Raw genomic sequence first — 24,312 nt, forward strand, 5'->3', positions numbered from 1 at the left:
TAAGACACTTTGCAAGCACATGTCAACTTACATTAACCCTAACCCTAACCTAACAGTCTGCTTATAATCTAATGAGAATTAGTTGACATGTAGATGCAATGTAACAAATGGACCATCAACATAAAGTGACCCATTTATTTTTATTAAAAAAATAACAGTGAACCTAAAAAAGCATTACCTCCTGATTCATGCACTAGGTAGAGACCAAACTCATCTATTTTATTCTCAACCTGTACAGACATACAGAACAAGGTATAGTCACCAAAAGTACAAGTTCATCTTATTCAATCAAATAAGGAAAAACTCACCCGAAACTTATTAAGAAGCAGGTTCAGAACTTGCTGTGTGGTCAAATTACTGTTCACTCGCACATTAGTCACCGACCCATATGATGGAGTAAAAACTGATGTCTGTAAAAACGGAGATCACTTAATGAACAACTGTCACTTTCTTTACTGTGAATGTTTAACATTTTATGCAGTACCACAACCTGGCAAATGACATTTGGAAAAAGAAAATTTATAAAATTGACAATTAACAAAAAATAGACAGTTACAGAAAGTAAGTACTGCAACATCATGTTTTTTCTGCGAATTATATTTCTAAAAGTGCTGTTGACATAGAATTGGACCAGATTTAGATAAAAACCCAAACAATACAAACATAAAACAAAACAAAAATCTGAAACATTAGCAATTATGTGTAATAACAATTAAATGACACAAGAAGAAAGCACTGAACAACTAAAAACATATTTAATACTTTACATAAAAGGATTTTTGGTGATGGCAGCTTAAAGATGTCTCCCATATGGAGAATGAAATCACATGAATTGCTCAGAAGTGTAAAAATCTTGATGGTTCTGTGGGTCTCGTCTATCAAATCTGATCTTTATTAGGTATTTTCTATTGGATTCAAGTCAGGTGATTGGCTGGGCCATTCTACAGCTTGATTTTCTTTCTCTGAAAGCATTTGAGAGTTTCCTTAGCTGTGTTTTGGATCATTTTCTTGCTGAAATGTCCACCCTGGTTTCATTTTCATCATCCTGATAATGTAGATGTTGGACTGAAGCAGCTAATGCTTATTTACAATGAGGAAGGGAAGAGGGTTTCTGAATAACCACTGAGAGATTTCATATGCTGTCTGGGTTTTCACTGCCTTTCTACACCTCCTTTTCTTATGTGTTTAAAATATTTTTCCCTATGTCATTTCATTTAATTAGGCATACATTAATTAAACTAATTAGATTTGTTTTCTTTGCATATATGGATTTCTTTGTTATAAACTTGTGGGGGAAAATTTCAAGTCAACGGCACCTTTCGAAATATGTTTACTGAGAAAAATGGTGACATATTCAAATCTTCATTCAGATTTATGTATCAGACAGTTTGTTCACTTTAAAGCAATAATAATTTGCAGTTAAGCATTGTACGGGTGCTGTAAAAATCCACAGAACCCATTAAATATACAATATAATTATATAAAAGATAAATATTGTGAAAAACGCTATACAAATAAACTTGAATTTAATTGTGTGTCTCTTAAGACTGTTCTTTTCCTAAAGTTTAATGCTGGTTGCACAATATGCATCTTTTTTGGTACAAAAAATAAAGTGCATATAGAATTAAAAAAACACAAGAGTGAGTAAATTATGACTCAATTTTAAATTTGAATACTTTTCTACACATCTATCAACAGTCCCTATAAATAATCTTGTGCACATCTGCAAAAGGACCAGGCCAACTTACATGACCTTCGAGGACCATTCTGAGAGAGGCAGCTGACAGCAGATATAATAAAAGCACATGTTTCAGCCAAAGGGAAGGCCTGAACAGGAAAACACTGCCTCTCAACACCTGCATCCAACTCATAAGACTGATGTACAACATAAACACTTGGACGAAGGACACTTCCCTTCACAGATGCTGCTGTGGCACTTTATGAGAGCATCAGGCCCCTTGCCAAGCACAAGGCGTGCTGTCTTTCTATTGTACTATTTTCCTGAACTTAAGCTTAACTCATCCCTGCCTTCCGCCTGAGACGCTGCCCTGCTGTATACTAAGTGACAGTTTAATAGCTATTCACAGTTCAAGTGCACAAAGGCTAACTTCAGCTTATATATTAAAGTAAAATGAACACAGAGGTTTTGTTTTAATTACTTTGTGATTATAGAAATGGCCATTGATGGAGAACCGGTGTCTCTTTATCCGCTGGGAATCAGAAATGCTGTGGAGTTTGGATCTTCTTTGGATGTTCACAAAGCTGGCATCACTTCTTGTTCTCAGCAATTGAGGAATGTCCTCCTCAACTCCATCCACATCTGCAGGAGAACAGCGGAGACGTTTTGGTTTTTGCAGTTAAACCATTGGAACTACAAATTAATGATACTTTTGCTACACTAACCGAAGATTAACCATGATATTTGTAGTTAAACTGTGGTTATACAAATAGTAACCAAAACATCAAAACATAGTTGCTACACTTCTATTGTAATAAAAGCATACTTAATTTTAGTAAGAGATGGTAAGAGGCATTGAAAGATGCGTGGTAAATTTGTGATTATCTATTACAACCACCAATGTTATCCACTAGACATATAAAATCAACAACATTTCTGATAAGTTTAATAAATGTGAGTGGAGACATTCATTATATAATAATTTTATACTTACTGGATAGAGTTGTGGCACTTATTTTATTGTTGTTGGGCTCTGAACAGAACTGGTGTTTAGCGTTTTCATTCCTGTAAATAACAACAACATAAGTAGATAGTACAGTTTGGCATCAAACATTGATGTTAGCCTTTCTGATCAATTGCTGTCCAATTATTGTGTGAAAATGAAGCCATCTATCACAATTTTAGGCCGATAAACGGAACATGACTATAGGATACGTCCTCCAAGGTTGTTGTTTAAGAAATTAAAACCACACAATGAGGTTAAAAAAAAGAAAAACTATTACCAAAATTATTACACACCAGAAACATACTAAATCGCTGCAATAAAAATCAAAGTAGTTCATAACAATCATAGTAATCAAATTTGTAATTAATATTTGTAGATATTTGTAATCTAATATCTTTAATATTAGATTACTTTAATTTAAATTTCAATCAAAAAGCATTATTGTTTTCTACACACTCTCAAAAACAAAGTACAAAACCTCTGACTTGGGTTGGGAGGTAACATTTAAAAATGTACATTTTACAGTAGATCAGGGGTTGCCCAAACGTTTTCGTATCTAGGGCCAAAAGCCAAATATCATTGAGAGCCGTGGGCCGAAGATAAATATAGCAAGCTATTGTATATTACATAAAAGTTGCAATGGGTAATTTCCTAATTTATTTAATAGGACTTAAAAGTAAATAGAAATCATTACTGTAAATCATTTAACCAAAGCAGTATAACATTTAAATTGAAAACTTATTGCAATAAAAACAAAAACAATCACATTTATAACACAGTGTTCAATGTTGAATACACTAGTCAATCATGCGTCGGGTGATGGTATGTACATTTAAACTAAATCTGAATAATTTACACCATTTATTTAAAAACATTTAATTTCTTTTTTTAAATACATTTAATTTCTTTTTAATTAGTTTTTAACAATAAAACAAACAAACAAGGTTACGTTAGATTTGAAACGGCAATCTCTAAACCATGGCCATCATTATTCCTCTCTTTTCAGATAAGATGGTGGGCCAAATCAAAGGTCACTGTGGGCCTAGTTTGGGCATCCCTGATTTAGACACTAATATGTACACTCTAGGTACTAACAAGTACCGAAAGTGTACCTTTTTAAATGGCACCACCCCAATGACAGCTTTTAAATCCTTATTTCTAGGAGGCCATTTGATTTAAGCTTTCTTTCTTGCTATGATGCATATCACATAATATTACAGTCAATTATATGTATATCACATGAGTCTTTTGTAGTGTATTTTTTTTATAGAATATTCATGAAATGTGACATTAATAAACTCATTGCATCACTCGTTGCCATTTCATTTAAGCAGTTTCTATTTAAAATAACTTTAATCCTTCATTAGAACAACAAAAAGATACCACTTAATGTTATATCAGTGATGCTATATAATAATACAACTGACTTGCCGATCGTGATCCGCTATTCCGATGATAAGCTTCTTATGTGCACGTGTGAATTATTTTGATCACATTAGGAAATCAAGGTGGCTGCAGCTTTGGGCATTAGACCTGATTAAAATTTCCATGGTGCAGATGATTGTTGCATGTGACAATAATAAATAGCCAAGCTCTCATTTTGTCTGTTGGTGAAAGAGCAGCACCACACCATTTTCACCCACTTTAAATCACATGTCAGAATTTACCTCAAAACTTTTCTAACAATGACCAAACAGGGTTTCTGCTGGTTTTATGAAGGTGAATTTAAGACTATTAAAAAAACTTTAAGAAAGACAATTTATGGACATAAATTTGAAATCAAAATAATGCAGCAATTTGTTGAGAACTTTGTATAATGTCAAAGCAGCACATGAAGAGCATTTCAAAGTTACAACAAAACATGTAAAACACAACACAACAAAGTAAAAATACAAAATAACTAATCTAACACATAGGATCTACCTAGCATTGTGTACTTAAAGACCACTATAACAGTGCTGTCAACTGTTGCTATAAATACATATCTTGTGATGTTAAAGAAGTACAAAATAAATGTGTAAGCACATTTCTAATTAACATCAATTTCTGGACTCCGCTATGACGCCACTGGTGGTCAGTTGAAAGTCTTCATTTTGCATACTGCTATCAGCTGCTATGTGACAGATGACAGATCTGCTATGTGCAGATGATACAAAATGTTTGCAGATTTACAAGATTTACAAATACATTACCTGACAAAAGTCTTAGGAACAACAAATAATAACCTGACTTATAGTTGATCATTTGTTATCAAAAGTGGCTTTTATAAAAAGCAAAGGCCTCTAGATTACACTTATTTTACCAAAATAAAATATGATTGTCTTGATTTTTAATTATTTAATTAGAACAATAAGTTCTGACTATGATTAGACAAATGTCCTGTCACTTAACAGTAATAATGAACAGAATAGAATATAAAGGTATGGTGTAGTGGAAAAAGAATAAATATAGAGTATGACTCCCATGAGCTTAGAGGAGTGCATCCATATGTCTCTGCAATGACTCAAATAACTTATTAATAAAGTCATCTGGAATGGCAAAGAAAGCGTTCTTGCAGGACTCCCAGAGTTCATCAAGATTCCTTGGATTCATCTTCAATGCCTCCTCCATCTTATCCCAGACATGCTCAATAATCATCATATCTGGTGACTGGGCTGGCCAATCCTAAAGCACCTTGACTCTCTTTGCTTGAAGGAACATTGATGTGGAGGCTGAAGTATGAGGAGCACTTTGCCCTCGCCTGCGGTTTGTAAAAAAATAGGCAACACAAATGTCTTGATACCTCAGGCTGATGATGCTGTCATCCACTCTGCAGATCTCTTGCATGCCCCCATACTAAATGTAACCCCAAACCATGATTCTTCCTTCACCAAATTTGACTGGTTTCTGTGAGAATCTTGAATCCATGCGGGTTCATAGGTCTTCTGCAGCATTTGTGATGATTTGGATGCAGTTCAACAAATGAAAAATCAACCTTCTGCCACTAATCCAAATGATCAACTACAAAACAAGTAATAATATGTTGCTCTTACAACTGGCATCGAAGACAAGACTTTTGTCAGGTAGTGCATGAATATGTGCAGCCCACAGATTTAAGACAATATGGAAATCTGTAATTACAATGTACAATGATATACTGAATAATGACCTGAATGAATGGTGAACACTGAAGGCACCAATAATGACCATGATCACTGCAGAAATTACACTTGGGTTTCACTTTAAAATGAAAGACACGAGGAAACAATTCCTCACCTAAATAAATGCCATCATCATATAAATTTAAGACTAGCTGCTCTGATTTATAACTTTTTAAAAGAGCTTAATTACCAGAAAAGCAATTTAAGATTTTTAAAGAAGTTTTAAGACTCACAGAAACCCTATTAAAGGACATTAACACCTACAAAAGTACAGCTACAATAGAATCACATTTAAAATGAAAAGTATTACTTTGTTGTATGTTGACAATTTGCATTGTCTACAATCAAATCAGCAGCCATTTGACCTACAAATTAGTACCTATTATACAACCTGCCCTATGCATAGAGATGTCTATGTCAATGAGAGAAACAGATGGGGTTGTGACCTAATTTAGGAAAGCACACATCTGGGTGTGGTGTAGCAGCATGATTGGGCCGGTTTCACCTACCTGCTGGACTCTGGGCTCTCTGACCTCCACGCACCCATGCAGGCATAGCGAAAGCGCTCATTGTCATCATGCATCTGAAGTCTGATTGGCCTTCTCAGGCCCCAGGAGATGTTGAGTAAACCTTCCACGATCAGCTCGCCCTCTTCCTGCAAGAAACAATAATAATAATCATTAAGTCTTTTGTCAGAGGGAGGAAATCCTGCTAGCTCGTGGTCTCAGCTCTGTTTCAAGTGTACGTGCTGAAGAGGCAGTTGCAAACCACAGACTTTCAATTGAAGACGGTGAGGTTATGGAAAGTCTCTTTGGGAGGAGTACAATAAAGCACGTACCAGGTGTATTATTTTGGACTGTGACGGTAAATGAGGTGCTTTCAGTTCAGTAATATTAACTGTTAATTCATTTAGTGAAGAGGCAGTGAAGAGGCAGTTGCAAACCACAGACTTTCAATTGAAGACGGTGAGGTTATGGAAAGTCTCTTTGGGAGGAGTACAATAAAGCACGTACCAGGTGTATTATTTTGGACTGTGACGGTAAATGAGGTGCTTTCAGTTCAGTAATATTAACTGTTAATTCATTTAGTAAAGAAAACACAAATTAAATCTTTCAAATTTGTTAGATGTTAAATGAAAAATGCTTTTCAGTGCTTTATTAAAGTCAGCACTTTAGGAAGTATATTTGCATCTTTTATTCAAACTGATGAATTCACTTAATATAAATACAGAAAAACGTATTACAATTTAAAATAAATGACTTCTTAATATATTTAAGTGATGAAAAAGCTAATATTTAGCAAACATTAATACAGCCTTTGGTCACTGTATCCTATAGAAATCTTTACAGTTTTCAAAACAGCTTTATAACATTCTGTAAACTTTCAATTCAGTTGTCACAACTATCTGCTAAAACATCACAACTCTATTGCATGTATGTAAAATTTTGCTCACCCAAAACCTGTTAATCTTATTTCTAAACCAAGTTCTAATGTCAGCAAATTGGCCAATGCAATACCACAAAAATAAGTCTCAAGCCAAAATGTTATGTATTTTTCCACTACAAGAGTCAACTGTGGCCTGTTAAACATAATTTCATGTTTGTTCTACTTTTATTTTAAAATGTATGTTTTCACAACAGTATGATAGCATGTCAGATTTGCATAGCTGAATGCACTTGTAATGCGCTTCAATACTGGATTTGGTAATAATCTGTAATAAAGTCATCTGTCAATTAAGCATACATCATGTCATAATTAATTCAGGAATGTGCATGGATGTCTGCTATTAATGTATTTATTTGTATTTATATCAGATTAAGTAATACACTGTGACATACACTAATATGCATACACTTTAGGAAACTAAAATTATATTAAAATTATTAGCCCCTTTAAGCTATATACTTTTTTAGATTGTCTACTGAACAAACCACTGTTATACAATGATTTGCCTAATTACCCTAACCTACCTAGTTAACCTAATTAACCTAGTTAACCCTGTATAGAAGTGTCTTGAAAAATATCTAGTAAAATATTATTTACTGTCATCATGGCAAATAAAAAATAAATTAATTATTAGGAATGAGTTAATAACACTATTATACAATTTCATTGCTATGTTGATGATACTCAACTCTACTTGTCCACAAGAATGTCTTCAGCTTTGACTAGATGTTTAGCTCAAATAAAAATCTGCTAACTATCTAAAATTAAAGGTTATTACTGTTTATGTTCCATTTTAATTCAAAACCAATTTAAGCAATATCCCATATCATTTTCTATACACACTGAAATAAGCACATACACATGTTCCTTTAAACGATATTTATTAAAAAACAAACCAATATGTTTATATTGGTTGTTTATGGTGTTGTATTTAGATTTTTGTATGCATACCTATTTACTACCATTAATTTATATTTTGTTAGTTGTAGGGGAGTTGAAGGAGTAGTAAATATTTTTCTTCATTATTATTTTGTCACTTTCACGTTTTTGCTGGATTTTTATTTTTACTTTGTGCCAAATAAATCACACTTTACCTTCATTATAGGCTTCTTTGTAACTTTTGTCTCCCATCCGCCAGTTTAATCTTAACAATATAACAAATATATCATATCTTATGTGATGATTTTTATAATATTACAATATTTAAAAGCTGTGAAGAGTTTGACAGATTCAGTCAGAATTAACTTAAAAGATTTGATCAGCAAACTAGGTGCAAATTCTTGTGCAAATTCTAGACAAAAACACTTTTAGCACAATTGCCAGAAAACTTACTAAAAGGGCACCTATTTTACCTCTTTTTCAAGATTTAAGATAAGTCTTTTGTGTCTCCAGAATGAGTCTGTAAAGTTTCAGCTCAAAACACTCATCAGAATATTTATTATACCTTTCAGTATATTAGAAATTTCTGCTCTGAACACATTATAGCTGTGCATTATAGCATAAACCATTTAATTCGTGGAAAATGTATATATATTTTTTAAGTTTAGAACATTAAAAAAACAATTATCTTCATAAAGAAGCTACTTAAATAAAATGTACAGCAAAAAAGGCATTTTTTTGCCCTATATTAAAATTTAATGGATGGATGGATGGATAGACTGCATGCACATTTCTTCAGGGAGAAACGTGCCACTATCCTATTAGCCCTAAGTCAACAAAGTAGATAAGTCTCTTCCGTTTACAGGCTAGAACAATATTGCCTGAGTGAGTACTGCATCTGACAAAGCTAAATATACCACAGAGATTATACCACTTGATTCAAGATGGCTGCTAAAAATAGCTGGTTCTAGCAGATGCTTTAACACTATGTCAACCTAGTATGCATGTGCTCTTAACCTAATTTAATGACCAATTTTCTTGGTTATTTTAGCTGAAGAGAGAAAACATAATTGACACACAATGTAATTCATATCATTACAGTTGCAAAACCTGAGGTGACACTTAAATTCAACAAAACACAAAACCACAGTATGGTCAGAGATTTACATGATTATAGATGTTCCAACTTGAGCCAGCATCTCATTTCAGTCCTTACAGAAAATTAGTTTTTATGTAACTGTTCAGTTCAAACTCAAGCAAAGATTCTTGTGATTTTTTATCTAAGCAATCATTCAACACACTCACAATAAAGCGAGACACGAGGTCAAAGATGCAGTCCACCAGACTTTTCCCTGATGGATCTCTGAGGACCTGCTCTCCAACAAAATACCTATGACCAAAATACAAGCATGTAATGGCATTGGCAGCTGTTGTAATATTGAGTGAGTGTTGTCAAGTGTCATGTAGGTGGAGGGCCGAGTGCTCCCAGGGCCTCATTGTTACAGCAATGTAAACATTCAAGGCAGCTGCGGCGGGGTCTCATTGGGCAGCTTCCTCTCTACTCTCCGAACAGCACACACACACTTCCTGTCAGGCATGCAAGGTCAGGGCTTAGCTAATTTTAGATCCATGAGCAGGAGCTTATACTGCCGTGGCGTATAAAAGGAGGTGAGCTGCCTCTAAACCAGATCAAACCAAACTCTGACACAACCTCTGCACAACAATCACTGCAAGCTTGTCCTACAGGTAAATTAACTTACTGAATGACTTCTTTTTTAATCTAAAATGCCTTGATTCTCTAATACATTTATGATCATTTATAAGTTATGATAAGTTAATAAGTATTAGATGATGACTAAATGTTGCTCATCTTTCTGCAGGATGCAACCCAGAAGATTACTCTTGTCTGTGGCTCCTCTACCGACAATAACAGAGTCGCATGAGGATGTCTCACAGTCACTAGAGGAATATATAAACTCTTATAAAGAACTGGCACAGCCTGCTTGTGGCCCTTTGAGGATATCCAGAAGGCGTAAATCGGCAGGAAAGCATGCGGGTTCAAGCACAATGCCACGCAGTGCTTCTCGGGCTCTGCAGCCCCGCCGTGCTTCCCTTGGTCTGGATGAAGCCACTCTAAGGTTCAGCAGTCAGGTACACTGTGGCATTAAAGACCCCCTGGACTGGTTATTTGCACAGACGCAGTTACAGTCACACACAGAGGATCTGCACAGGACTGACAGTGCTGCTTTGTGGTTACTCTAATAAGCCAAAACACATTGACTTGAGAACGGGAGGACAACACTGGATGAGTGATGAATGAAATCAGTGGAAGATCACATAAACCGGACTTCTTAATTTATTGCCAGAACAGACTTTTTGTACAATGGTGCTAATGTTTACACCCTGTCAAAGTTGCTATTTTATTACTGCTTTATTACTGCTTTATTGTTGTTTTTTAATAAATTGAACAATTTATCTTTACTTCAAGAAGTTTGCTCTTTTTTTACAAATATCTATCTATCTATCTATCTATCTATCTATCTATCTATCTATCTATCTATCTATCTATCTATCTATCTATCTATCTGACAAATAACATGCAAAATATATGCCATAATAATAATAATAATAATAATAATAATAATAATAGGCGACACAGTGGGGCAGTACTTAATGCTGTCGCCTCACAGCAAGAAGGTCGCTGGTTCGAGCCTTGGCTCAGTTGGCGTTTCTGTGTGTAGTTTTCCAGGTTCACTCTACGTTCGCGTCGGTTTCCTCCAGGTGCTCCGGTTTCCCCCACAGTCCAAAGACAAGTGGTACAGGTGAATTGGGTAGGCTAAATTGTCCATGGTGTATGAGTGTGTGAATGAGTGTGTGTGTATTTTTCCCAGCGATGGGTTGCGACTGGAAGGGCATTCGCTGCATAAAAACGCGCTGGATAAATTGGCGGTTCATTGGCGACCCTGGATTAATAAAGGGAGTAAGCCGAAAAGAAAATTAATGAATGAATTATAATAATAATATTTGATATATCTGCATTTTCTCTGTGTTTACATAGATTTCATCCGAGTGCTCCAGCTTCCCCCCACAGTCCAAAGACATGTGCTATAGGCGAATTAAACAAACTAAATTGGTCATAGTGTATTAGTGTTTGTGTGAATGAGAGTGTATGGGTGTTTCCCGGCACTGGGGGTTCACAAGATAGGGTACTCTCAGTGCTGGGTTGAGCCTGGAAGAGCATTTGCCACAAAACATATGGCAGATTATTGACATTCATTCTGCTGTAGAGACCACTGATAAACCAGGGATTAAGCCAAAGAAAAGTGAGTGAGTAAATACAGTATATGCACACGTGTTATAATTTGTATCTCTAATATGTCAGAATGTTTTTTGTCTCTTCAAAATCAGCACTTTCATGATAATAATATGTTTAAATAAATTAATAAAAAAAAAATTAAAACTCATGGTAAATAATTAATGCTATTAATAAACAATCCAGTATTTTCTGTATTATATTGAGGTACTGTCTGTATTTTATTATATCAGTACTGCTCTTATAATGGAGAGACAAAGACAATAAATAAAAATAAAACAACATGTATATTAAAAATAATTATGAATTTTAAATGTAAAAAAAAACATTCACTCTTATTTGTATGTCTAATAAGTCAAAATGAGGCTTGTCTTCTTACATTCAGGAATTAAATGATAATAATGTTTTAATGATAATAATAAATCCCATTTAAATCAATACACAAACAGATCTGTATTCTATACTTATATTGAAAAAAATGACAGCTATAAACAACAATGAATAAATTTCCACATGAATAATAATGATTGCATAAATGACACTGGTGGCACGGTGGCTCAGCTGTCGCAAGAAGGTCGCTGGTTTGAGTCCTGGCTGGGGCAGTTGGATTTCTTTGTAGAGCATGTTCTCCCCATGTTTACACGGGTTTCCTTCAGGTGCTCTGGTTTCCCCAACAGTCCAAAGACATGCGGTATAGGTGAACTTAATAAATTGGCTGTATTGCAAGTATGGATTTGTATTGGGTTGCAGCTGGAAGGGCATCCGCTGCGTAAAACATATGCTGGATAAGTTGGCGGTTCATTCCGCAGTGGCGATGATGAATAAAGGGTAAGGAAAATGAATGAATGAGTGCAGCACTGGAAGAACTTCAACAATTGTGATGGAGTGGGACAATTTGGAGCCGTCTCGAATAATGTTGATGGTGGTTACGGCCCTACTTTATTTTCATCTTCAAGAAAATTACACAAATAAACCAATAACAGGGGCTACATTTTTGCTTTTATTTATGAGGGAAGTTTGTTTGCCAGGAAAAATCTTTCGTCTAGTTATGAAGCTATGGTGACCTCTGTTGGCTGTCATTTTTACAGCGCTGTCTGAAATGAATCACCAGAGGGCGCTAAACAAATGATAATCAGTACTAGTATAAATTATAATAAATGATAGTAAGTACTAGTATCTCTTAGATAGTAGTATCTTATGAAGTACTAGTACCTATTAAATAGATACTAGTATCTAATGAATAAGTATTAGTATCGAATTAATAAAGTACCTGATTAACTACTAGTACATAAAAATATGTACTAGTCCCAGCTGAAATACATGCTAGTCAAAACTGAAGAGTTGATATCTCAATGGCAGATCCCATAAAAAAAATCAATAGAGAAATATTACATTTGTTACTAGTAACAACAGAATAGTTACTAGTCACTATTAAAATAAGTACTAGTATCTAATAAATAAGTAGTATATTTTTAATAAGTGATGATAATGATGAATAAGTACTAAATAGATACTAGTATCTAATGAATAAGTACTAGTATCTAATACATAAGTACTAGTATCTATAGGTACTAGAATCTAATGAATGAGTGCACTAGTAATCTAATAAAAAGAACCAGTGTCTAATGAGTAAGCACTAGTACATTTTAAAAAAGCAGCAGCATCTAAAGCAGTCACTAGTATGTAATAAATTATCACTAATATCTAATAAATAATAGTAACATGAAAATAGATACAAGATTTAACCACCGTTTAAAACACAACAAAGAGGAAATAAAAAATAGAAAAATGTTTTCAAGCATTTCTCTCATCGCAACTCAAATAGCAAAGCTACAATCGATCAGTCTATTGTTAATGGTAATAATAAATCACAACATGTTTCAGTTTTAATACTAGTTTTCATTGAATTGCATTCCGTGGCTTGTGTCTTCCGTACAACCCAAAGAGTGAACATATTGTAGGTAGTCTGAGACTAATCTCTCAAGTCTAATCAGCAATAAACAATGTTGGTAAAAGCTAGGTGATATTGCACTAAAACTCTCCCATAACCTCCAGATGGAGCCTTTTCCATCGTTTATGCTAACTCCATAACTACTAGCTTACAAATATTTCACATTGTACGGACCAACCTAAAAAGCACACAATGTTAAATCAATTTCACATGCTACATTTCAATTGCTACATGAAAGTTAGCAAAAGGAGATAAATGATCTGTCAGGTTTGTAATAGAACACAACTGAAAACGGAACAGTGATAAATCATCTAATGTTTTCAATGAAATACTTTTATGCATTACATGGAGGGAAAACATTCTGTGAGAAATCATGCCTAAGCTTAAATAACCATCAATAGAGAGACGGGTTTTGAAGATATGAAGATGTATTTTTAACACACTTGCTTTTACAGCATAAGTCCCTAACCATCCCATTCAGGTTTGACAGGATGTACTAACAAAAACAGACCAGAAAAAAAAAAATTTCTTTTGACAAAATAAACAATAATTAATCATTTAGACCACCTTAGATTATATCTAAAATGCTTATGTGGATGTTGCTAGGAGAAATAAAATGAAGTCTACACTGACCATGAACAAAGCATTAATCTTTGCATATCTGGGCTGTTATCTTTGCAGATGTACATTTCACATTATAAATCGCTCAGGTGTGACATTGCGTCAGACATTCTAAGCTTGCTGGTATGGACCCAATTCACAAGAAAATCAACACCTGCTACATGAATATTATCTTTACAGACTCCTGCGATCCATTGCAATTGCTCATTTCCTATCAGGACTCTTACTTTTCCCTTCCGCAATATGACTACTAATATCTGTATTTATCCGTATCATCTCTCTCTCAACACAGATCACGTGGTCTGAAGTCTCACATGATAATATCAGTTAAACCTTACAATACCTGTGACTCAGCCACATGTGATCACTGAACAAAACTAAAACCGTTCATCTTCAAAACGCCCTCAAGGAATAATAACTCATTGGAGCCAGAGCAATACTAAACGTGCAATTATTAACTATTTTCAACACAGGTATGCCAAGACAAAGATTTGATAATTTTGTCGGCTGTAAATCAATTTCAATTATGCAGTGATATGTTTTAACAGGGTTAATTATAAAAAGAAGAGCAACTGCAAGCTAAATAAATTTGTGAGCATTAACACTTCATTTATTCAAGAGGTTTAAAAACACATGGTCTTATACACCAACCTTTTATGGCCTTCCAGACTGCATATGCACAAATATGGCTATTTAATGGTAAAGTACTTCCTGTTTCAAAAAGTGTAACATATTAGAGGCATGCAACTTGTTTTTGCTGTGAATGATGGAAAAAAAAGCTATTTTAAGAGGAGTGGAAAATCTCTTTGCTTTTGTAATGGACTAATTGAGGTTAAATGATGACCAAACTTGTTCTGAAAGACAAGCAGCCTGTAGGGATTTCCCAGACTCTGTTACAGATCCAGCAGATCATAACATTGTAACAGACAGTGTGCTGTAATGTAAGTTGACAGATCAGTCCAACCCTTCTATTGACAATACTTGTTCGGTTAACTTGTTGAGAAACAATTTAAAATATTTGTTGCATTCTAGGTCATGTTCACTGAAAGCAATGCATTGTAAATAATAAGATGATAGATAGTCCATAATTGAATTTCCTCCCATGACTTTGCAAGTGGCCTCAGTGTGGAAAACAGTCTAGATCCCTTGCTGTGCGTTTGTGCACATATTTTTGAGTTAAAGGGCACATATTTTAGCCCTTTTTTGAGATTTAATAGTAATATTATGGTTCTTCTGAGTGTGCCAATGTAGGTTCAGATCAAAACGCAATTCAGATATTGTTATTATGCTGTGTTAAAAAGTGTAAATTTAGAGGCGTGTACACGGGTTGCTGTTTTGGGGTGTGTTGTTTAACATGATAATGAGTTTTGACTGCCCGCCCAACGTAACAAGGGGGCGGAGCCAAGAGCGCGTCTGCTTTGTGCACCGCGTCACAGAGGCAGACAGTAAGAGTCATCATGAGTGAGAGGAACACAATTCAACCCTACATATTTGACACAGACTCGGACACAGATCAAGCAGAGTCGACTGTTGAGGAATCTATAATCCGAATGTGCCAGAATGTGTCAGAGTGGTACATACAAAATATTTTATGTTTTTGTATACTTTTTCAGCCGCTATGTAACTATGCATGCGCCATCCGTAATTTGTTTGATAAAGTTCGCGAACGTCATGCGTTACGTCAAACACAGACAAGACATAAAGATATCCACAGAGATAAATTTTGCATTGGTATGATTTATTCGTAATTCATGAATATTGACGTTGACAAATATTGGCAGGTGCTCGTGTGGCAATTGTGAAAAAATGCCAACTGAGGCTGAAAATGTATGCTGCAGGGAGATACCGCAGGTAAATTTCCAGTTTACGTTGCTGCTCTAAAGACATCGAATGAGATAATAAACAGCATAACTGTGTCGTGTAATAAGGTTAGAAGACGAATGGATCAACTGGAATTGCAACCCTCGTGCATGACGGAGCATCCAGGAATGGATCCCGTTTGCTTCAATATTTATTCCTTGCAAAATGCATCGAATATATACAAAGCAGACTATGGTCCCCTGCGACTTCGTGGAGTGCAAAAGTGAGTTTAAATAAATAGAAAGAATAGCAGGTTACCTTGTTCATGATCTGCATGCTCGCTTTCCTTTTAAGCACATTAACGCTGTGTAGTCAATAAAATAGCAATAAAGTTGGTTTTATATCCGCACATTCAGGAGTCCCTGTATTGTTTACCATGGTAGTTTAAACAATCGATCGGATTTAGCATGCAAGTATGACTTGTAAACAACATTAACACTATCTACTTGACTGTAAACAATGTTGTACTTTGTCATTTGCTGCTAATACGATTTCCCTATTTTGAATTTGCAAAGAATACTTTACAGAAATGATACTATTAAGGAGAATGTCCGAATATCTGAATATAAAAACCAACTTTACCTCAATGTCAATAAAAATGAAATACGTACCTTTTTTGTTGCTGCTATTTCTGAGATGACAATTTGAATGACTTCATAAAAGGCTGAGTAATGCATGTACTTTTTATTGAAAAATAATTTTAATTTCACTAAACATTAATATATAAACTCTTAAAATATATAAAAATCAGTATGGCATAGAAACATCAACACTTCAGAAAAGATGCTTCAATTCCTTAGTCATATAAAAACTTTATATTGAAGTATAAATTAAAATGTGATTGGCAAATATAAAATGTATCCTTGTGCAAATATAAAATATAAACTTCAAGTTGTCACTTTGTTGAATGAAATACAATTGTCCATGAACATTAGAAAGTACAGTATATCTACAAACACATAAACATATCAAACATTGGCAGTTGAATAAACAAAATATTACTTCTGAAATGTTGTTAAAGCTAGTTATTTTATCAAAAATAAAAATGTATATGTGATAACTCCCAAGTTCAAATTGTAGTGCAATTTCTAAAACAATGTTTCATTATTATGTCTCTGTTAGACAGTGCCGCTTTTTGGCTTATCGGAGCTTTGCGAGCTGGTGTTGGGGTTTCCTCGGGCGGAGAGTCCGTGTTGTGATTCCTGCCTGTGTGGTGCTGAAGATTCGGAGACAGTTTCCTGAAGAGCAGGGCAGCTATGTGGGTTTTAGGATAGCTATTGATTGAAGCGGGTCACCCTGCTGGAGATAGCCTCCTCCATCTCAGGTAGATCGCAGGCTGATGATAGAGCAGGTGGTATGTGAATTCCCAACACTTCATCAACATAGGGTGATGGGTCCACAAACACTTGGTTGAAGATGAGGTCCAGCAGCTCTTTTACATAACCTGTGCAATATAACAGTTATCTCTTTAGTAACTTAATTTTGTATTTTGAGTAGTGAGTTGTCATTGTGAATGTAAAGTGCAATTATTTTTTTTATTTATTGAATTATTAAAAATACTATAAACATTTATATACATACCGAAAGTTTGCTGCGTCTTCACTTTTCGGACCCTATACTCTCCTTTCTTTGCCTTTGGAAAGGCAAGCTTGTAAATAGGTTTACCAGTTGCTGATGTGGCCTGGGGACGCCCGGCATTTTCATTGTAATGCAGTGCAGCCAAGTACAACCTAACAAAAAGAAAAATGTAAATGACGTACCATGACAAGACTGTATGGTATTGTAAATATTAATTTCTGATCATTGGCTTTACCTGCATAGCATCCCCAGAAATGGGAATACCACATTTTTGGGTGCAAACCGCAGTAGGACGCTGTGGAAAGCTTCAACAGTTGACGTCTGGTGGTGAGGACTTAGCTTGGCCACATCCTTCAATATTCTCTTGTTAGCGAGAACTTTCTCCAGCTTGTAGAATGGCATCGTTGCTAAACAAGCAAAAATTTAAGGTATTAAGAGTCTGAATCAAAAACAAATCTGAACAAAGAAACAAGCTCTGTTTTGCATTAGTTTTAATCGCAAAGAATATTTTATTTGTCTGTATACAACTTACCAGCCGACAGCCATTTGTTCTTGTCTCTGCTTATCCGTTGCGGATGCAGATAAGCCGGAAAATTGGGGTCTTCATGTACATGGTTTAAGATAGAGGTCCACTTTGCCACTCTTTCAGGACCTGTTGTGGATGATGCAGCAGTCCAGTAGATGTGGTTTTTGATGCTACGCAACCATTTACGCAACTTCTCACACCCCTTTATCTGGCATATCTTGTCCAGTTTTTTGGAAATTCCTGGAAATTAAAGAAAAAAAAAGACATCAACACAAAAATAATAATAAACATGTAAGAACTGTAAATAGCAATTTAATCTTAAGTAAATTAATAACTGCTACATTACATACCTTTCTCGATATGCCACACATCGTAAAACTGAGTGACATTTCGATCCCTGAGATATTTCTGTATTTGAGGATGTCGGTCTGTGATGATGCATTCCAGACGAACACCGCGGGCATCCAACAGGTCTAGGCTTCTCTTTAGGCCTTCTTTTTCCATATGGTAACTGCCGCCCACCTCATTACTCTATAAAATTTTAAATAAGGAAAAAAAATATATATAAAAAAAAATCACACATTTTCCATCCAAAAAATTATGCTAGTTCACATAACACTTTTCTGTATTACCTGGACTAACTTTAGGTCGACCACTGTGTTAGTTGCAAGGTCCATCATTGTATAACTCCCATACTTGGCCGAGTGACCTTCAAGAACAAACCGTACATAATTATTTCAAACACATTTTTGGAATAATTGTAATGTATTTCATATTTATTTTTTTTATTAGACTGTATTGAATTAGAAATGAAATCTTTTGACTAAATACCTGGGGAGTCAGCCCTCTTATCTCCTCCAACAATCACATTCTCTCTTCGACTGAGCTGTTCTAGCATTTCACTCTGCCAATTTCTCCACTTGTGGACAATAGCAGGTTCAATGCAAAGTCTTGCATGACAACAAAATGAATCATATTTAAAAATGTGTAGTTTCATGGCAGCAAATACCTGACAACAGAGAGGAGAATTTTTAGTACAATGTGCATGCACCCTGTGACAAAATTTATATTATGTTTCTAAAAGAAATGTGATAAATTTTGATAGATAATTACCTTTTCAACTACAAAAAATTATGCACCACTCAAGTAGACTGCAGCAGAAAGATGCAGGTTGCTAGCTGGAGTACTACCAATAATTGGCTGACTGTTCCATTTTCTTACAAACTCGCAGTGTGGGCAGACTTGCTGTACGCTCAGAAATGTCCCAAGCCTTTGTGACTTTACATCACATCTCCTTTGACACACTGGGCAGTCACTGAAGAGCTCCATGAGGCATGTTTCATAGACAATGAACTTGGCAATGTTATGAACTGGGCATTCTTGGATTCTGTAAAAATAAATATACACATGTACATAATAAAAAAAAAAATGATGATGAATGTTATGACGACAATACACAATCTTTCAAATAATTTACATAATGCATAAACTCACGACAAGTCTGTTGGTTCAGTTGCAGATGTGCATTCCTCTGCAGGGTCAAATCTCACATCCGAGTCTTGGGCTATAATTTTTGACTCTGTCAAAGTCTCTTCGGCTTCTTCTTCCTCCTTCTCCTCCTCCAGCTCCAGACGAGGTCTTTTTAGTGAAGGTTTGAGGGGTGTCGAAGTCATAAACGCAGTAGAGGATGCTGATGGTACAGTCAGTTCAAAACTGGATACTGTTGTCTGGACACCTATAGTGTAATTTTATGATTAATCTCATTGCACGTTTATGAAGATAATAAAACACGTTTCTAATGCAGCAACTTAAAATAAACTGAGAAATTTTAACTTACTTGTACTCCTGCGTTTAGCCTGAAGCGTCCTAAAAGACAACTGGGTACCAACACTGTGTAAAGATGTGTGAAATGGTTCTGTCTGGCAACAAACATCCACCTTGTTGCTCTTTGTCGACGTCGTGGCCTTTGTAAGAAAACATAATTTTTTTTAAAATGACCTTTATTTGATTAAAACATACCGATCTTATTGTAAACAACTGCAGACCACGTGCAAGTACAGTGAAAAAATTTCAACAAACATCCCACATACAAAACAAACTTTAGCTGTAACTTAGTCAGTGGTAATGCTTTATTACAATGTTTAATTTTTTCTACCGTTTCTTTTTCTGATGGCTAAAACCCCTTTATGGACACATTAACAATTAAAGCTTCGAGTATTTAGACTGTTTTAGAAAAGCACAATAGCTGTAAACGCGCAAACATCCTAAGTAGCTTTAGCCGCAGATGCTATTCATTTCTGCTTAACATTACAGTATACACATTACAACAAACATCCCACATAAACAACAAACTTTAGCTGTAGCCAGTACTGGTTACTGCTTTATTACAATGTTTATATTTTTCTACGGTTTCTGTTTCTAATGGCTAAAAGCCCTTCTTGTACACACTACCACTTATAGCTTCGATTATTTAGATTGTTTTAGAAAAGCATAATAGCAGTGAACACATGCAAACAAACATCCGAAGCAACTTTGGCTGCTTTTAACTTTTAGATGCTATTCATTTCGGCTTACCATTACAGTACAACAAACATTTAACAACAACAAACTTTAGCTGTAACGTTAGCCAGTGTTACTGCTTTTTACAATGTTGCTATTTTTCTACGGTTTCTGTTTCTAATGGCTAAACCCCCTTCATGTACACACTACCATTTGCAGCTTCGAGTATTTAGACTGTTTTTGAAAAGCACAATAAGAGGTAAACACTTGCAAACAAACATCCGAAGCTACTTTAGCCGCAGATGCTATTCATAGGCTTATCATAATTAGAATGCTAAGGCTAGAAGTACATAAAATGTAATACTTACTTGAAGTGAGGCAGGATCACGTATTGTAGGAACTGATCCAGTTTTCAAAAACAATTTACTCGCGAATCCGGAGTTGTATTGTCCCGCGTTCTCGAGGCAGTCTACGCTAAAGTGGTTAGCGCAAACATACAACAGTTTTGGTACATTTTCAGGCACCTTGTCTTCAAAGATAAAACTCAGCCACTTAAGCCTCTGTTGCTCATTTGCAGGAAGACGGTGAAGGCTCTTGTGCTGAGCCTTACATCCTAAAATAGCACAAGGGTGTTCTCTCGGTGGCATCGCTTCGACGTTCACGCTGATAATGGCGGAAACGGCAAACTCAGGATATGTTAATACTCGCAGCTGTCAATCAATTCGGTGGGCGGGGGGAATCGCACACCTACGTAATGGTGCGATCGATTTCAAAACAGCTCCAATTGGCCGACCCTTTTTTTTGTAGTGAAATTGAAAAAAAAGGACTGGGTGTGTTCATATCACCCCAGTATGATGGTCTATACACTATACCAACACACAGATCTGTCCAAACAGCTTGAAAAGAAGATTTTTTACAATAGGTGCCCTTTAAACTTTAGATTAAGTAAGAATTTACACTACACACTGCACGGGCAGAACTCCGCAGATTTTCCGCAGATTTTTAGCCCATCATTAATTCTGTTTATTTACTTGAGTAAATGTGTGTAAATCTATATTTATTCAGTTTTTTTATTAATTACAGTAATATGTACAATGCAGATGTACAGTATTATTTTCTGTCTTTTACTAGATATATTATATGACAAATGCTTTATTTAGCAAATAAAGTGAATCTAATAGGATTTTCATTCTAAACATTAAATAAAAAGTTAAAAAAGACATAATTTAGGTATTTCGTATATTACGGTTTTAGTTATGATACTCCCAAAATAATTCTGCAGAAATCCACAAACTTATCAAAATTCTCCGCAGAAATAGCAAAAAACGTCCACAGATTCCGTCTGGCCCGACTAATTACCTACTTATTATTAAGATATTAACTGTTTATTGGAGCTTAAAAAGAAGTATGATTTTATTTTGTCCCTAATCCTACTCAATACCAAAATCTAACGACTATCTTACTATTAATACAACCCAGGCTCATTCTGATTGATTATGTACCTCTATATCCATTTCTGGAGTGCGCCAAAAACGTCCTAGAGTTTTTATTGCAGTTTTTGATTTTGTGAATCTGCCAGTGGCCCCTGTGTACGCTTTTTCAGATATCACATTTTTCTAATAAGTGCCTTTCGAGCCTGCTCTTCTTGTGTAAATCCACCAGAGGCCGCTGTCAACTGACTTACATACTGACTGACTGATCGACCGACTGATCCTCCCACCCACACTCTTCCCTAAACTCAACTAATAGTGTTTTCAAAAGCACAGATTGACCAGTGTCCACCCATTTCCCTAAACCCATCCGACAGTGTTTTAAAATGCAATCCAGAAAAAAAGCCCTCGCAGGCACCTGGTTTCAGATTTTACCATATTCTCACCCTGTTATTTACTTGTTTGTTTTATTTTATTTATTTTTTTTGTCTTATTTGCTTTCTGGAATTGTTATTCACTGGACTCAAACCCCCGTCATCACAGTCAACTCCGCTCTGCGTCTCAAATCATACAACGTTTGCGATGAGCTACTGGACAAACTGGTCACAGCAGAAAAGCTGTTTACATGGAGGTAAGCAGTCAGCTGGTAAGCGCAAAAAGGAATGGTGTCATACCACCCTGTAGCATTAGTTTTAAAGATGAAATTCAGCCATACGTTCCTCTGGCTACATAATTTGCGATCTCCAGAAATGTATATAGGGCTACGTTTTCAGAATGAGCCTATGTTAAATTAATAAGCAGCCAATTAGTATTCACTGAGCTAATAGAGTTAATTTGAGTTAAATGTTTGATAATGATTTGGTAATAGCGTGAATTATAAATTAAAATAAAGTGTGATACGATTATTATATATTCCGCTCAATTTACAATGAAAGAGAATATATTACAAATCTTTTTTTTCAAAACCGTATCTGATCATTATTGCTGGTATTGTTCATTTAATTATTTTACAATGTGACCATGCAGTATTTCCTTGTGAATTTAAAAACAAACATTTAAATAAATTTTAAAACAATGATAGGTCATAATAATGCATGCTTTTAAGTTCAATCTGTGGTAGTTTTGGCATAAAAATGCAGCCGACAATCATTATATGGAACTGTAGGTGCATTTAACCATTGCTAATTTTGTTTTGGTGGGTGGAAAGAAAGGCTTGGTTTTACTCAAAAAGATCTTTACAAAGCATAAGGTTAAGTTGCAGCGACAAACGGCTGTACAGGAAATTCTAACCCACTCTATATCCCCTCATCAGAAATCTCACTCTAGAACAATAACCTTCTTATTCTGCTGTTTTACACCCTCTGACTCAACTCAAAGTCTGATTCACTAATAAGTAAATCACTAACCGGGAAACACCAAATATTTGATCCAGATCCACATTTTCATCTCTAGTGTAATTGCATACCTCACGAATGCGAAGCTGGAAGCTTTTTCCCTCGTGGTAGCAGTTGTAAGTTTTTAGAAGGGACAATATGTCCGACCTAAAAGAAAAAAGATATTACAATGAGCCCATTTAGTTGTGAGGAATGCTTCTAATGTTCAGTGTTTAACAGAACAGAATCTCTTACTTTGCAATAACTTTCTCCTCATTCAACCTCACATAGGAGGTCTTGACAGGATCCATGGTGGGGTTTGCTCAATAGAAAGGCTTCCAGCTAAAGAACAGTAAGTGAATGAGAAAGAAATGAGAAAGGGGCAAAGTTAATAATATCAAACAATAAGTGAGTGATTAACAGTAAATAAGGATGTGTTGTGCGTCTAATATTGTTCATGATCCAGAGGAAACATTGATTTCATCATGAATTTTGTGCAGAAGTGAAAGTAAAATAAAAGGATCAGGGAATAAAGGAAAATCACATGGTCTTACAGTCAACAGAAAGTGGAATCTTGGAGAATGGCTTGTCTCAACTCGTTTCAGACTTTCTGAAACGTCACATTTCAACAGCCCATTTTTCAACTTTTTGAAGAATTCCCTCACAGTGGTTTCATAGTGATCACATCACATCTGACAAGCTCTACAAAAACTACAAATCCACTTAAAATGCCCATATTTTCAAACCATAATCTCCACCTTTGGAACTCCAAAACCACACTATTTTAAAATTCAAAACTGTCAAGCCACAACCAGTCACATGGCCTGTGAGACTCGTGTCTGATTTGACATTTAACTGGTCATTTTTAAATCTGGTATTGATAAAAATGATATTCAAATGACATTATATTTATATAAAATTAGGCTACTCAATCGGTCACTGATCTGTAATAATAATCACACAGCAATAAAGTAATTATCCACAATGATAGAGGAATTCATCAGTAATGATA

At 35.2% G+C, this 24,312-nt stretch overlaps 2 protein-coding genes and 1 long non-coding RNA gene across 3 annotated transcripts in view; 1 reads left to right on the forward strand and 2 right to left on the reverse strand.

Annotated features, from left to right (window-relative positions):
• The window catches only part of rassf4a (Ras association domain family member 4a), a 35,639-nt gene that overhangs the window by 2,195 nt on the left and 9,132 nt on the right, over positions 1-24,312 (reverse strand). Inside the window, exons 3-9 of the mRNA NM_001009985.2 lie at positions 23,556-23,642; positions 23,393-23,468; positions 6,334-6,479; positions 2,673-2,743; positions 2,160-2,320; positions 309-410; positions 179-230 (exon numbers count right to left, since the gene is read on the reverse strand). Coding sequence (NP_001009985.2) covers positions 179-230; positions 309-410; positions 2,160-2,320; positions 2,673-2,743; positions 6,334-6,479; positions 23,393-23,468; positions 23,556-23,611 — 664 coding nt within the window. The 5' untranslated portion in view covers positions 23,612-23,642. The remainder of the gene's footprint in view (positions 1-178; positions 231-308; positions 411-2,159; positions 2,321-2,672; positions 2,744-6,333; positions 6,480-23,392; positions 23,469-23,555; positions 23,643-24,312) is intronic.
• Positions 9,836-10,630, forward strand: LOC100535225 (uncharacterized). The gene is made up of 2 exons (XR_117809.7): positions 9,836-9,895; positions 10,030-10,630. It is a non-coding gene; the product is annotated as an uncharacterized lncRNA (long non-coding RNA).
• Positions 16,564-21,168, reverse strand: LOC110440185 (uncharacterized). The gene is made up of 11 exons (XM_021480870.2): positions 20,866-21,168; positions 19,836-19,962; positions 19,493-19,733; positions 19,112-19,385; positions 18,830-19,007; positions 18,631-18,707; positions 18,349-18,529; positions 18,005-18,238; positions 17,708-17,879; positions 17,476-17,624; positions 16,564-17,338 (listed from the first exon to the last, which is right to left on the reverse strand). Exons 5-11 carry the CDS (start codon positions 18,993-18,995, stop codon positions 17,169-17,171), a joined length of 1,149 nt encoding a protein of 382 aa, XP_021336545.1. The 5' UTR covers positions 18,996-19,007; positions 19,112-19,385; positions 19,493-19,733; positions 19,836-19,962; positions 20,866-21,168; the 3' UTR covers positions 16,564-17,168.

This window comes from Danio rerio, chromosome 13, assembly GCF_049306965.1.
Source record: "Danio rerio strain Tuebingen ecotype United States chromosome 13, GRCz12tu, whole genome shotgun sequence".
In the NCBI taxonomy this organism is placed as follows: Eukaryota; Metazoa; Chordata; class Actinopteri; order Cypriniformes; family Danionidae; genus Danio; species Danio rerio.

What these genes read in the sequence shown, in the direction of transcription:
- LOC110440185 (XM_021480870.2), bottom strand. Translation starts at nt 18,995, where the DNA reads ATGAAACTACACATTTTTAAATATGATTCATTTTGTTGTCATGCAAGA. An exon ending in TAAGAGGGCTGACTCCCCAG is followed by an intron (nt 18,708 to 18,829) that starts GTATTTAGTCAA and finishes TTGTTCTTGAAG; the next exon opens with GTCACTCGGCCAAGTATGGG. An exon ending in GAAGACGCAGCAAACTTTCG is followed by an intron (nt 17,339 to 17,475) that starts GTATGTATATAA and finishes TATATTGCACAG; the next exon opens with GTTATGTAAAAGAGCTGCTG.